Below are 15,146 nucleotides of genomic sequence, written 5' to 3'. Positions count from 1 at the left end.
CAGGCAACTGACAGACGAACTAAGGAAAAGACTAGCCTTGGGACAAGAGAAAACACGATAGGTTGAATCCCAAATCCCTCCCCACCTGGAGCCTATTCAAGTGCCCAGACATTCGGTTCCTCCGGGGTTTGGAAACAATCCGATTCTGGAGATCCACTCGGGCAACGGAACACCAACAACAGCATACAAAACTGCCCGAACACCTGGATTTCACGGTTTTCAGCCACCTGGCGTTCGGCAGAGCTGGGACGATTTCCAAAAGCAGTATGAGCAGGAGATGCGCACCCAGTTCCTCAAAAGCATCACAAAGGGACCGCGTATGGACTTTCCTCGTTTTGACGGCGACAACCCAGCCGGCTGGATACGCCAGTGCGAAAAATACTTTCAGATGGCTGGTGCTCCTGCTGAATACAAAGTCAACTTGGACCAACTCTATGTTGTTGGTAAAGCTGATGTGTGGCTGTGTCGTTCGGGTATCCTCAAAAAGCAGCTAACCTGGCCACAATTTACCGAAGAAATCATGCGCCGTTTCTCGTCTGCTAGCTCTTATGAACTAACTGAAAAGTTCAACAATCTGAAGCAGAGCACATCAACAGTGTCCGATTACACCGACCAATTTGAAGAGCTTATGACAGAAATTCAGACTGACAACCCAATCATGGATGAACAGTGGTTTGTCAAGTGCTATGTAAATGGGCTTCGTTCCAACACTAAATTTCAGCTGCGATCACTGCGACCAACATCTCTCACAGAAGCTTATTGGTTGGCAGTCGACATGGAAAAAGGCACAACGGAAAAGAAAGCACTTCAGTCCCACACTAGCACCAGCAAGAGCTATACTGGTTTTCATAATCCATACACACCAGTAATAGAGAAAGTTACAGAACCCAAACAACCTGTAGTCAACCAAAGAGCCAGAGAACCTGGCAAGTGTTGGCGATGTGGCGATGCATGGTTTCATGGGCATAAGTGCAAACTTGCTCCTGCACTGAATGTTCTAACAGGTGAGGAGCCTACTGAACAACAGAAGGAAAAAGATGAACTAGATGAACAGGATGTCAAAGAACAACCACAAACTGAAGAACATTGTATGAAAATTTCTGTATAAGCCATGCAATCAGATAATGTCAACACCATTTCTATTCTGGTGCAAATAGGGGGCAAACAGGGCATTGCTTTAGTGGACTCAGGCAGTAACTCCACATTTATCAGCCTCAAATTTGCTCTGACAATCTCTTGCACTATACTCAAGAACACTACCCGTGCTATTACAGTTGCTGGTGGTGGTACATTGTGGTCTGGTTCCTATATACCTTCCATCACATTTACTGCAGGTCATACCAAATTCCACCAGCAATTCAGAGTGCTTGACCTACCTGGACATGATATGGTGTTAGGCAGTGACTGGATGGCCAAGCACAGCCCTGTGGCTTTTCACTATAACCCCAGACAGATCACAATTATGCAGGACAAGAGCACTCCTGTCACAATTAAAGCTTGTGACACTTTGTCTGAAGCCACTCCAATTGAAGCTGCAGAAGTGGACAAACTACTGTCCTCAAGAGCTCCCGGTTACGTGTTACAACTTATCAAGGACACTACTATGACAAAACCAGAGAAACACTCAGTTCCACAACCTGTGGAAGAAGTTCTGCAGCATTTCCCTGAAGTATTTCAAGAACCCGAGGGTCTGCCCCCTAAAAGATCACATGATCACAAAATACCACTGAAAGCAACTCCTCCTAATTCCAGGCCCTATAGAGTACCTCACATGCAGAAGAATGAATTGGAAAGGAAAATTGATGCAATGCTCAGAGATAAAATAATCAGGGCTAGTGAAAGTCCCTATTCCTCTCCAGCAATCCTGGTAATGAAAAAGATGGTACTTGGAGGATGTGCATTGACTACAGGAAGCTGAATGGGGCTACAGTGAAAAACAAGTTTCCAATCCCTGTAATTGAAGATCTAATGGATTAATTACATGGAGCAACTTACTTCACTAAGCTGGATCTCAGGTCTGGTTATCATCAAGTGAGAATGGATGAAAATGATATACCCAAAACTGCATTTAGAACATACTTTGGGCACTATGAGTTCCGAGTAATGCCATTTGGGCTTGCTAATGCACCTGGTACATTCCAAGCCCTCATGAACATCATCTTTGGACCATACTTAAGGAAGTTTGCGTTGGTTTTCTTTGATGATATCATGATATTCAGTAAATCCTTGTTAGAACACATTGAACACCTGTAAATAGTGTTATAATTGCTCAAAGAACATCAGTTATATGCTGATGTCTACTACATAACCTTCTTCTTGTAGATGTTGTTGGGCCTCCAAGTGCAGAGGTTTGTAGGACAGTAGCAAATTTCCCTCATGTGGATGACCTAAGGTTTATCAATCCGTGAGAGGCGTAGGATGAAGATGGTCTCTCTCAAGCAACCCTGCAACCAAATAACAAAGAGTCTCTTGTGTCCCCAACACACCCAATACAATGGTAAATTGTATAGGTGCACTAGTTAGGCGAAGAGATGGTGATACAGGTGCAATATGGATGGTAATTATAGGTTTTTGTAATCTGAAAATATAAAAACAGCAAGGTAACTAATGATAAAAGTGAGCACAAACGGTATTGCAATGCTTTGAAACAAGGCCTAGGGTTCATACTTTCACTAGTGCAAGTTCTCTCAACAATAATAATATAATTGGATCATATAACTATCCCTCAACATGCAACAAAGAGTCACTCCAAAGTCACTAATAGCGGAGAACAAACGAAGATATTATGGTAGGGTACGTAACCACCTCAAAGTTATCCTTTCCGATCGATCTATTCAAGAGTCCGTAGTAAAATAACACGAAGCTATTCTTTCTGTTCAATCTATCATAGAGTTCGTACTAGAATAACACCTTAAGACACAAATCAACCAAAACCCTAATGTCACCTAGATACTCCAATGTCACCTCAAGTATCCGTGGGTATGATTATACTATATGCATCACACAATCTTAGATTCATCTATTCAACCAACACAAAGAACCTCAAAGAGTGCCCCAAAGTTTCTACCGGAGAGTCAAGACGAAAACGTGTGCCAACCCCTATGCATAAGTTCACGGGGTCACAGAACTCGCAAGTTGATCACCAAAACATACATCAAGTGGATCACGTGATATCCCATTGTCACCACAGATAAGCACATGCAAGACATACATCAAGTGTTCTCAAATCCTTAAAGACTCAATCTGATAAAATAACTTCAAAGTGAAAACTCAATTCATCACAAGAGAGTAGAGGGGGAGAAACATCATAAGATCCAACTATAATAGCAAAGCTCGCGATACATCAAGATCGTACCACCTCAAGAACACAAGAGAGAGAGAGAGAGATCAAACACATAGCTACTGGTACATACCCTCGGCCCCGAGGGTGAACTACTCCCTCCTTGTTATGGAGAGCGCCGAGATGATGAAGATGGCCACCGGAGAGGGATTCCCCCCTCCGGCAGGGTGCCGGAACGGGTCTAGATTGGTTTTCGGTGGCTATGGAGGCTTCTGGCAGCGGAACTCCCGATCTATTCTGCTCCCCGATGTTTTTAGGGTATATGGATATATATAGGAGAAAAAAGTCGGTCAGGGTGGCCACGAGAGGCCCACGAGGGTGGGGCGTGCCTAGGGGGGCAGGCGCGCCTCCTTGCCTCATGGCCACCTCGAAGCTTCCTTGACTTCAACTCCAAGTCTCCTGGATCACGTTCGTTCCAAAAATCACGCTCCCGAAGGTTTCATTCCGTTTGGACTCCGTTTGATATTCCTTTTCTGCGAAACACTGAAACAAGGGAAAAAACAGAAACTGGCACTGGGCTCTGGGTTAATAGGTTAGTCCCAAAAATAATATAAAAGTGTTTAATAAATCCCATAAACATCCAAAACAGATAATATACTAGCATGGAACAATCAAAAATTATAGATATATTGGAGACGTATCAAGCATCCCCAAGCTTAATTCCTGCTCGTCCTCGAGTAGGTAAATGATAAGAACATAATTTTTGATGTGGAATGCTACCTAACATAGTCATGAATGTAATCTTCTTTATTGTGGCATGAATGTTCAGATCCATAAGATTCAAGACAAAAGTTTAATATTGACATAAAAATAATAATACTTCAAGCATACTAACTAAGCAATCATGTCTTTTCAAAATAACATGGCCAAAGAAAGTTCATCCCTACAAAATCATATAGTTTGGTCATGCTCCATTTTCGTCACACAAGAATGCTCTCATCATGCACAACCCCGATGACAAGCCAAGCAATTGTTTCATACTTTAGTAATCTCAAACTTTTTTCAACTTTCACGCAATACATGAGCATGAACCATGGATATAGCACTATGGGTGGAATAGAATATAATGAGGGGGTTGTGTGGAGAAGACAAAAAGGAGAAAGTCTCACATCGACGCGGCTAATCAATGGGCTAGGGAGATGCCCATCAATTGATGTCAATGCAAGGAGTAGGGATTGCCATGCAACGGATGCACTAGAGCTATAAATGTATGAAAGCTCAACAAAAGAAACTAAGTGGGTGTGCATCCAACTTGCTTGCTCACGAAGACCTAGGGCACTTGAGGAGGCCCATTGTTGGAATATACAAGCCAAGTTCTATAATGAAAAATTTCCACTAGTATATGAAAGTGACAAAACAAGAGACTCTCTATCATAAAGATCATGGTGCTACTTTGAAGCACAAGTGTGGAAAAGTGATAGTAGCATTGCCCCTTTTTATTTTCTTTTATTTTTCTTTTTTTGGGCCTTCCATTTTTTTAGTTGGCCTTTCTTTTGGGGGGGGGGGGGCAATGCTCTATTAATTATTATCATCACACTTCTATTTATTTACAACTCAATGATTACAACTCAATACTAGAACAAGATATGACTCTATATGAATGCCTCCGGCGGTGTACTGGGATGGGCAATGAATCAAGAGTGACATGTATGATAAATTATGCATGGTGGCTCTACCACAAATACGATGTCAACTACATGATCATGCAAGGCAATATGACAATGATGAAGTGTGTCATAATAAACGGAACGGTGGAAAGTTGCATGGCAATATATCTCGGAATGGCTATGGAAATGCCATAATAGGTAGGTATGGTGGCTGTTTTGAGGAAGATATAAGGAGGTTCATGTGTGATAGAGTGTATCATATCACGGGGTTTGGATGCACCGGCGAAGTTTGCACCAACTCTCAAGGTGAGAAAGGGCAATGCACGGTACCGAAGAGGCTAGCAATGATGGAAGGGTGAGAGTGCGTATAATCCATGGAATCAACATTAGTCATAAAGAACTCACATACTTATTTCAAAAATCTACAAGTCATCAAAAACCGAGCATTACACGCATGCTCCTAGGGGGATAGATTGGTTGAAAAAGACCATCGCTCGTCCTGACCGCCACTCATAAGGAAGACAATCAAATAACACCTCATGTTTCAAATTTGTTACACAACGGTCACCATACGTGCATGCTACGGGACTTGAAAACTTCAACACAAGTATTTATCAAATTCACAATTACTCAACTAGCACAACTCTAATATCACTATCTTCGTATCTCAAAACAATTATCATGCATCAAACTTCTCTTAGTATTCAATGCACTTATATGAAAGTTTTTATTATATCAAAAGCAAATTACCATGCTGTTCTAAAGGACTTTCAAAATAATATAAGTGAAGCATGAGAGATTAATTATTTCTATAGAATAAAACCACCACCGTGCTCTAAAATATATAAGTGAAGCACTAGAGCAAATGACAAACTACTCCAAAAGATATCAGTGAAGATCAATGAGTAGTTGAATAATTATGCAACTATGTGAAGACTCTCCCATTTAATAATTTCAGATCTTAATATTTTATTCAAACAACAAGCAAAACAAAGTAAAATGACATTCTAAGAATGGCAAACATCATGTGAAGAAGCAAAAACTTAGGATCAACCGAAACTAACAGATAGTTGTTGAAGAAGAAAGGTGGGATGCCAACCGGGGCATCCCCAAGCTTAGACGCTTGAGACTTCTTGAAATATTATCTTGGGATGCCTTGGGCATCCCCAAGCTTGAGCTTTTGTGTCTCCTTAATTCCTCTCATATCACGGTCTCCCTAAATCTCAAAAGCTTCATCCACACAAAACTCAACAAGGACTCGTGAGATAAGTTAGTATAAGCCAATGCAAAAACCTTATCATACTATACTGTAGCAAATCACTAAAATTATTATTCAACATTGCATACTAAATGCCTCTGCATATTTAGTAGTCCTATCCTCAAATAGAATCATTAAAGAAGCAAACATATGCAAACATAACAGCAATCTGCCTAAACAGGACAGTGTGTAAAGAGTGCAGCAAGATCCATACTCCCCTACCTCCAAAAATTATGAAAGAAAATTACCACTGTAGTAAATTTATCATAGCTTATTATGCAAAAGGTTTCAATATTTTATCACATTCTGACTTTTCTAGGGAATTTTTGCAACAGCGGTAAACTTTCTGTTTTCAAACAGCAACATGTGGACTTGTAAAATAGGCATAGTAAAGGCTATCAATGCCACTTTTATTGAAATAAAAGATGCAAAACATTGTTCTAAATAACAGCAAGCAAATCCTAACAAAATAAATTGACACTCCAAGCAAAACACATATCTTGTGATGAATAAAAATATAGCTCCAAGTAAAGTTACCAATGAACGAAGACGAAAGAGGGGATGCCTTCCGGGGCATCCCCAAGCTTAGGCTCTTGGTTGTCCTTGAATATTGCCTTGGGGTGCCTTGGGCATCCCCAAGCTTAGGCTCTTGCCACTCCTTATTCCATAGTCCATCGAATCTTTATCCAAAACTTGAAAACTTCACAACACAAAACTTATCAGAAAACTCGTAAGCTCTCTTAGTATAAGAAAATAAATCACCACTTACGTACTGTTGTGAACTCATTATAAATTCATATTGGTGTAATATCTACTGTATTCAAACTTTTCTATGGTTCATACCCTCCAATACTACTCATAGATTCATCAAAATAAGCAAACAACACATAGAAAACAGAATCTGTCAAAAACAAAACAGGCTGTAGTAATCTGTAGGTTCCGAATACTTCTGTAACTCCAAAAATCCTGAGAAATTAGGAAGTCCTAGGCAATTTGTTTATTAATGGACTGCAAGTGGAATTGGTATTTTATCGCTCTCTAGTAAAACATTAAAATTATTCTCGTGAGCGCATACTTTCTATTTTTTACAGCAAGATCAAATAACAATCACCCAAGAAGATCCTAAAGGCTTTACTTGGCACAAACACTAATTAAAACATAAAAAACACAATCATAACAGAGGATAGATGATTTATTTATTACTAAACAGGAACAAAAATAAAATTGGGTTGCCTCCCAACAAGCGCTATCGTTTAACGCCCCTAGCTAGGCATGATGATTTCAATGATGCTCACGTAAAAGATAAGAATTGGAACATAAAGAGAGCATCATGAAGAATATTACTAGCACATTTAAGTCTAACCCACTTCCTATGCATAGGGATTTTGTGAGCAAACAACTTGTGGGAACAAGAATCAACTTGCATAAGAAGGTAAAACAAGCATAACTTCAAGATTTTCAACACATAGAGAGAGGAAACTTGATATTATTGCAACTCCTACAAGCATATATTCCTCCCTCATAATAATTTTCAGTAGCATCATGAAGGAATTAACAATATAACTATCACACAAAGCATTCTTTTCATGATGCATAAGCATAGAATTTTTATTACTCTCCACATAAGCAAATTTCTTCTCATGAATAGTGGTGGGAGCAAACTCAACAAAATAACTATCATGTGAAGCATAATCCAAATGAAAATTAAAATCATGATGACAAGTTTCATGGTTATCTTTATTCTTTATAGCATACGTGTCATCACAATAATCATCATAGATAGGAGGCATGTTTTCATCATAATAAATTTGCACATCAAAACTTGGGGGACTAAAAATATCATCTTCATCAAACATAGCATACCCAAGCTTGTGGCTTTGAATATCATTAGCATCATGGATATTCATAGAATTCATACTAACAACATTGCAATCATGCTCATCATTCAAATATTTAGTGCCAAACATTCTAATGCATTCTTCCTCTAGCAATTGAGCACAATTATCGGAATCCTTATTTTCACGGAAGACATTAAAAAGATGAAGCATATGAGGCACCCTCAATTCCATGTTTTTTGTAGTTTTCTTTTATAAACCAAACTAGTGCTAAAACAAGAAACAAAAAGGTTCGATTGCAAGATCTAAAGATGTACCTTCAAGAACTAACCTCCCCGGCAACGGCGCCAGAAAAGAGCTTGATGTCTACTACACAACCTTCTTCTTGTAGACGTTGTTGGGCCTCCAAGTGCAGAGGTTTGTAGGACAGTAGCAAATTTCCCTCAAGTGGATGACCTAAGGTTTATCAATCCGTGGGAGCCGTAGGATGAAGATGGTCTCTCTCAAGCAACCCTGCAACCAAATAACAAAGAGTCTCTTGTGTCCCCAACACACCCAATACAATGGTAAATTGTATAGGTGCACTAGTTCGGCGAAGAGATGGTGATACAAGTGCAATATGGATGGTAGATATAGGTTTTTGTAATCTGAAAATATAAAAACAGTAGGTAACTAATGATAAAAGTGAGCACAAACGGTATTGCAATGCTTTGAAACAAGGCCTAGGGTTCATATTTCACTAGTGCAAATTCTCTCAACAATAATAACATAATTGAATTATATAACTATCCCTCAACATGCAACAAAGAGTCACTCCAAAGTCACTAATAGCGGAGAACAAACGAAGATATTATGGTAGAGTACGTAACCACCTCAAAGTTATCCTTTCCGATCGATCTATTCAAGAGTCCGTAGTAAAATAACACGAAGATATTCTTTCTGTTCAATCTATCATAGAGTTCGTACTAGAATAACACCTTAAGACACAAATCAACCAAAACCCTAATGTCACCTAGATACTCCAATGTCACCTCAAGTATCTGTGGGTATAATTATACGATATGCATCACACAATCTCAGATTCATCTATTCAACCAACACAAAGAACCTCAAAGAGTGCCCCAAAGTTTCTACCAGAGAGTCAAGACGAAAACATGTGCCAACCCCTATGCATAAGTTCACGAGGTCAGAGGACTCGTAAGTTGATCACCAAAACATACATCAAGTGGATCACGTGATATCCCATTGTCACCACAGATAAGCACATGCAAGACATACATCAAGTGTTCTCAAATCCTTAAAGACTCAATCCGATAAGATAACTTCAAAGGGAAAACTCAATTCATCACAATAGAGTAGAGGGGGAGAAACATCATAAGATCCAACTATAATAGCAAAGCTCGCGATACATCAAGATCATACCACCTCAAGAACACGAGAGAGAGAGAGAGAGAGAGATCAAACACATAGCTACTGGTACATACCCTCAGCCCCGAGGGTGAACTACTCCCTCCTCGTCATGGAGAGCGCCAGGATGATGAAGATGGCCACCGGAGAGGGATTCCCCCCTTCGGCAGGGTGCCAGAATGGGTCTAGATTAGTTTTCGGTGGCTACGGAGGCTTCTGGCAGCGGAACTCCCGATCTATTCTGCTCCCCGGTGTTTTTAGGTATATGGATATATATAGGTGAAAGAAGTCGGTCAGGGGAGCCACGAGGGGCCCACGAGGGTGGGGGCGCGCCCAGGGGGGGCAGGCACGCCTCCCTGCCTCGTGGCCACCTCGAAGCTTCCTTGACTTCAACTCCAAGTCTCCTAGATCACGTTCGTTCCAAAAATCACGCTCCCAAAGGTTTCATTCCATTTGGACTCCGTTTGATATTCCTTTTATGCGAAACACTAAAACAAGGAAAAAAACAGAAACTGGCACTGGGCCCTGGGTTAATAGGTTAGTCCCAAAAATAATATAAAAGTGTTTAATAAAGCCCATAAACATCCAAAACAGATAATATAATAGGATGGAACAATCAAAAATTATAGATGCGTTGGAGATGTATCATATGCCAAACTCTCCAAGTGTGTAATTGCAGTTACACAAGTGGATTACTTGGGGCATGTTATTTCTGCTGAGGGAGTTGCTACTGATCCCTCTAAAGTGGCAGAAGTGGTTGACTGGCCCATTCCCACTACATCCAAACAACTCAGAGGATTCTTGGGCCTCTTTATAGAAGATTTTTCAAGAACTTTGGATCCATAGCCAGACCTTTGCATGATGTGCTCAAGAAAGACAGTTTCTCCTAGACTGACGAACAAACTAGTGCTTTCCAATAGTTGAAACAAGTAGTGACTAATGCCCCAGTGCTAGCCCTACCAAATTTTACTGAGCCCTTTGTCCTGGAGACAGATGCTTCTGGAACTGGGATAGGAGCAGTAATGATGCAGCAAGGGAAACCAATAGCATATTACAGCTCCTCCCTCTGTCCAAAGAATGCTGCCCTGTCCACTTATGAGAAGGAAGCACTAGCAATTCTGGCTGCTTTAAAGAAATGGAGGCACTACTTCCTGGGCAATGATCTCATCATAAAAACAGACCACCAGAGTCTGCAATTTATGACAAATCAAAAGGAACACCAGCATACAACACAAACTGATGTTGAAGCTCCTAGAGTTTAACTTTACTCTGCAGTACAAAAAGGGCAAGGAAAACATTGTTGCTGATGCCCTATCTAGAAAAACCTCACTCTTGGCTATTTCCCTGGTCACTCCACAGTGGATTTCTGCAGTAGAAAAGTCCTATGCCAATGACGGCACTTGCCAATCTCTCCTGGAAAAGCTCCTGTTGTCCCCTGACCATTCAGTGAACCAAAACACTCTGCATTCTGGCATTATCAGACACAAAGGAAGAATTTATGTGGGCAAGGATTTATCTTTGAGAAAGAAACTTCTGGCTGCACTTCATGCTTCTGCTTTGGGAGGCCACTCAGGTATGGAAGCTACATATCACAGAATCAAGCAAATCTTCTACTGGTCAGGTCTCAAGCAAGAGGTGGACAAGTTTGTCTCTGAATGCCTTATCTGTCAGAAGAACAAGGGAGAAAATTGCCCTTACCCTGGGTATTTAGATCCCCTTCCACTTCCTGATATGGTTTGGACACACATCAGTATGGATTTCATCGAGGGCCTGCCTAAATCTCAGGGAAAGGATGTCATATTTGTGGTGGTTGACAGATTATCCAAGTTTGCTCACTTTATCCCTCTCTCTCATCCATATACTGCCCACACAGTGGCCACTGCATTCATCGACAATGTACTGAAACTACATGGCCCTCCACTATCCATTGTCTCTGACTGCATTTTTATCAGTCAAATCTGGCAAGACATGTTTAAGGGGATGGGCACTGAACTGCGCTACAGTTCTGCATACCACCCGCAGTCGGATGGCCAAACGGAGCGCGTGAACCGATGCATTGAAAACTACCTGCGATGCCTGACATCAACTCAGCCCAAGAAGTGGGCACAACATCTATCCATGGCAGAGTACTGGTACAACACCTCATACCATTCCTCTCTACAGAAACACTGTTCGAAGCAGCCTATGGATACCCACCTCTCAATATTTGCGAGAACATTCTGCCGGATAACCTGACAACAGAAGCTCAGCAGTTATTCACTGACAGAGATGCACTACTCCAGCACCTAAAAACCAACTTAACTGCAGCTCAAGCACGCATGAAGAAGTACGCAGATCGTAAACGCACTGAGAGTACTAGAAGTAGGTGACATGGTATATCTCAAGATGCAACCCTACCATCTGAATTCTTTCGGCGCGCGCTCTCACATTAAGCTACAGAGCAAATACTACGGGCCCTTCCGTGTCACAGCTAAAGTGGGACGAGTCGCTTACAAGCTCCTCTTACCTGACAGCACCAACATCCACCCGGTGTTTCACGTCAGCCAGTTGAAGAAGCACATTGGGCAATCAGCTATTCCTTGCACTAACCTTCCTCTGGTTCGAGCAGACGGCATGATACTTACTGAACCAGTCCTGGTTTTGGAGACTCGCCAGGTACCGCGCAACAACCTGCTGGTGGTCCAGTGGCTCGTCCAATGGGCAAACTTGCCACCTGATGAAGCGTCATGGGAAGACGTGGCATTCATGAAGAAGACATTCCCTGCATTCTTCAAAGCGACCATTGATCGCTGGTTCAACAGATCACCTCCTTGAGGACAAGCTCGATTTCGCACGGGAGCATTGTCAGGTCTGCATCTTCAGTTAACAAGTGTCTCTCTTCTTCAGTTAACAACTGGCCCAGATTCACCTTCGAACCGATAATTGTACGGCTCGCGATGCTCGTCGTCCCACTGTACCATTTCGTCCGTTTCCTGTAGCATTTCATCTACGCCACTGTAGCCATCACCCAGTGTCAGCTGAGTTATAAAGGTCACACCCAACGTCTTGTAATGCATCGTTTATTCATGAGACCATTTCATTACTCAAAGCATATATCTTATAGTAATACAAAACCCTAGCGGGCGCCTACTTTCCCCTCATGTTCGTGAGATCTAGATCAAAATCCTCCTCAAATTCTCAATCGGGGTGTGACAGTCCTGCTTCTCGTCCTTGTCCAGGAGCAACGACGTCCATGCCATGGACTGGCCGCAGAGGTCGGGGTAGCCGAGGCCCCTCAGATCCAGGTGGTGCGCGCACTCGTCGGGTAGGAGAAGGGCACGGCGGCTCAGAGCGTCCAGCTCATCGCTGGCAGAGGGACGACGCCTCACCGGAGGTCAGGGGCGCGAGCTCTGCCGGAGGTCCTGTCTGGCATCGTGGAAGACGCATGGCACGGAGGAAGAGATGATGAAAGGTGTGGCCGACGGTGGGCTTCCGGTCGCGGCGACGGGAGCCGATGGGGGCGGTGCGGTCGGGTGCGAGTGTAGGCGGTTGTTGCCTCCTCTCGAGCGGATCGAGAATAGGGGGTTGGGAGCAGGGGGTTGATTGCATGCTTTTTTTGGATTCAAGGGTGTGTATGTAATTATTTTGTCAAGTCCTTACAAATTGGCCCTACCTGTCAGAAAGTGGTTAAATGGGCCAAATCACCTGATCAGTGCTTTCTGCAATAAGTTTAGTGCGAACCCAGCGATTTTTGCAACGGATTGTCGATTTGGTGGTCTTCTGCAAATCACCACAAATGTGGTAGTTTTCTGCTTTTAACTCAGGTAGAGGACAATGGTGTGCCTTGATGTGCCCTCGGAAAGGTCGGATGTGCCACACCACCATCCATCCACCACCGAAAAGGGCCTTCTCGTCCCGCTCAAATGGTGGCACCCACCCAAAGCTCACATAGGAACCTGCGACTGGACCAACCATAGAACCTAACGTCGTCTGCCCAACGTGTCCGACATGGTTGTTGAGGCCATCAATCTCGTCCAGCAGCTTGCCCCGAGGAAGTGGGACGGTGTCGTGCACCGGTCCATCGGGATTTAGTAGAGAGATGAGGAGAAGAGCAAGCACTTCGCCCTGCAGACTCTGATGAGGAGATGAGAGGCCAGGCTTCGCAGCTTTCGACTCCCGATCTCTGATGTATATGCGTAGTTGTTTTCCTGACTTACTGAATAATGAAAAATGTTGTTCTCGTAATAGTACAATTTGGTGACGAAACATTGCAGTTTGGTTTCTACGGGTTTGGCATAACGTGTTATTGTGCTGAAGCCTACCAACATTCCTATAATTTGGATGATGAGAGTCCACTTAGTTTGAGCTGCAATTGTAATACTTGAGACCAGCTTGAGTTTGATTGAGGTCGTCACTAGCCTTCCCATTACCCTGTTTGTTTTTCTTTCATTGTTGACCCGTGGCAGATGAAGCATTATAAATGTAATAATAAGGGGAACTCTATTGTCATGTAATTTTTGTACAATGTCTTTTTATCGTTTATCTACACTCACAAACCATGTTGGAACAAAAATCGTATCAGCGAGGGAAAACAAAGTTTGAGAGAGTTCTGCTTTATCAGATAGAGAATTTTCGTCATTCAAGATCAATTAAGAATGTGATGTGGTTTATCAGACAGTTATTTATTTTAAAATATTGCACCTTTAGGAATAAAACGTGTTGTTAGGTAGTTAGGGCATCTCCAGCGCCTGACCCCCAAATCGCCCGCATATGTCCGGACCACGGAAGCCATTCAACGCGGGCCTTTATTGGTCCGCTCGACGGTCCGGATGTGTTTTTCCCATAAATCGGAGACAAATGTGGGGGGCTTTGCAGGCGTCCGGGCCGTTGCCAAGTCCGCGTCTGATCGCCCTGGCCAACCCAAACCCCCTCCCTCGTCCGCGCGTGCTTCTTGCTCGAAACGGTCAGCGCCGCTCCATAGTGTCAGTGCCGCATTCATACCAGCCAGAGCAGACATGACCTCTCACTGGCACCAGCATTGAACCGGCGCATCGGCCGAGAGAGCACCAATCGTGCCGTTTCCCGGTGGACGCGACTACTCCGTGTTAAAACGACACCATGGTTGTCTGTCCATCCGTCTGATGCCCACATTAATGACACCTGTTCCCGAGGCGGCTACTCCAGCGCCACCCATCCATCCCTCTGCCGCCCACCATTGCCGACTCGCCCGCTATATAAACTGCAACCCCGGCCATAGTCGCATTCATCCTCCTCCAGTCCTTTTCTCCTCTTCCGCACCATCCCACCATGGCCTCCTCGCGGTCCAAAGCTCTCTGGGACCGACTGTCGCCGGAGTAGAAGAAGGAGATGGCCGCCATTGCTGCTGGCTGGCCGGTAGGCAGCCGGCCGGAGGCCGACGACATCCCAATGGTGGACGTGGCCCAGGATAAGCCGGCGCCACCCTTGCCGGTGCATTGCACCATGATCATCGGTGAGGTCCATGCCCATTATATGGACATGGTGCAAGAGGAGCAGTTCCGGGAGGCACATGCCGACGCCGCCTACAACCACCAGCTCCTCCAGGAGCACCAGCAGGCGGAGGAGCAGCTCAACGCCGTTAGGGAGATCGCGTCGGATGCGGACGTGGTGGAGCAAGCGGCGCTGCTCAAGTCCTACCGCTCGAAACATCCACCTTGCCGGCTGGCAATACCACCAGCATT

At 43.5% G+C, this 15,146-nt stretch overlaps 2 protein-coding genes across 2 annotated transcripts; both read left to right on the top strand.

Moving 5' to 3' along the window:
• Positions 1-1,111: 1,111 nt before the first annotated feature.
• On the top strand, positions 1,112-1,918 carry LOC147992251 (uncharacterized). The gene has a single exon (XM_087538978.1). The coding sequence runs from the start codon at positions 1,112-1,114 to the stop codon at positions 1,916-1,918; it is 807 nt and encodes a 268-aa protein (XP_087395104.1).
• Positions 1,919-11,817: 9,899 nt separating this feature from the next.
• On the top strand, positions 11,818-12,261 carry LOC147992250 (uncharacterized). The gene has a single exon (XM_087538977.1). The coding sequence runs from the start codon at positions 11,818-11,820 to the stop codon at positions 12,259-12,261; it is 444 nt and encodes a 147-aa protein (XP_087395103.1).
• Positions 12,262-15,146: the final 2,885 nt, after the last annotated feature.

Source organism: Triticum urartu, chromosome 1A, assembly GCF_056163025.1.
Source record: "Triticum urartu cultivar PI428250 chromosome 1A, HENAU_Tu73, whole genome shotgun sequence".
NCBI lineage: Eukaryota > Viridiplantae > Streptophyta > Magnoliopsida > Poales > Poaceae > Triticum > Triticum urartu.
This window is presented reverse-complemented; position numbering and strand designations above follow the sequence as displayed.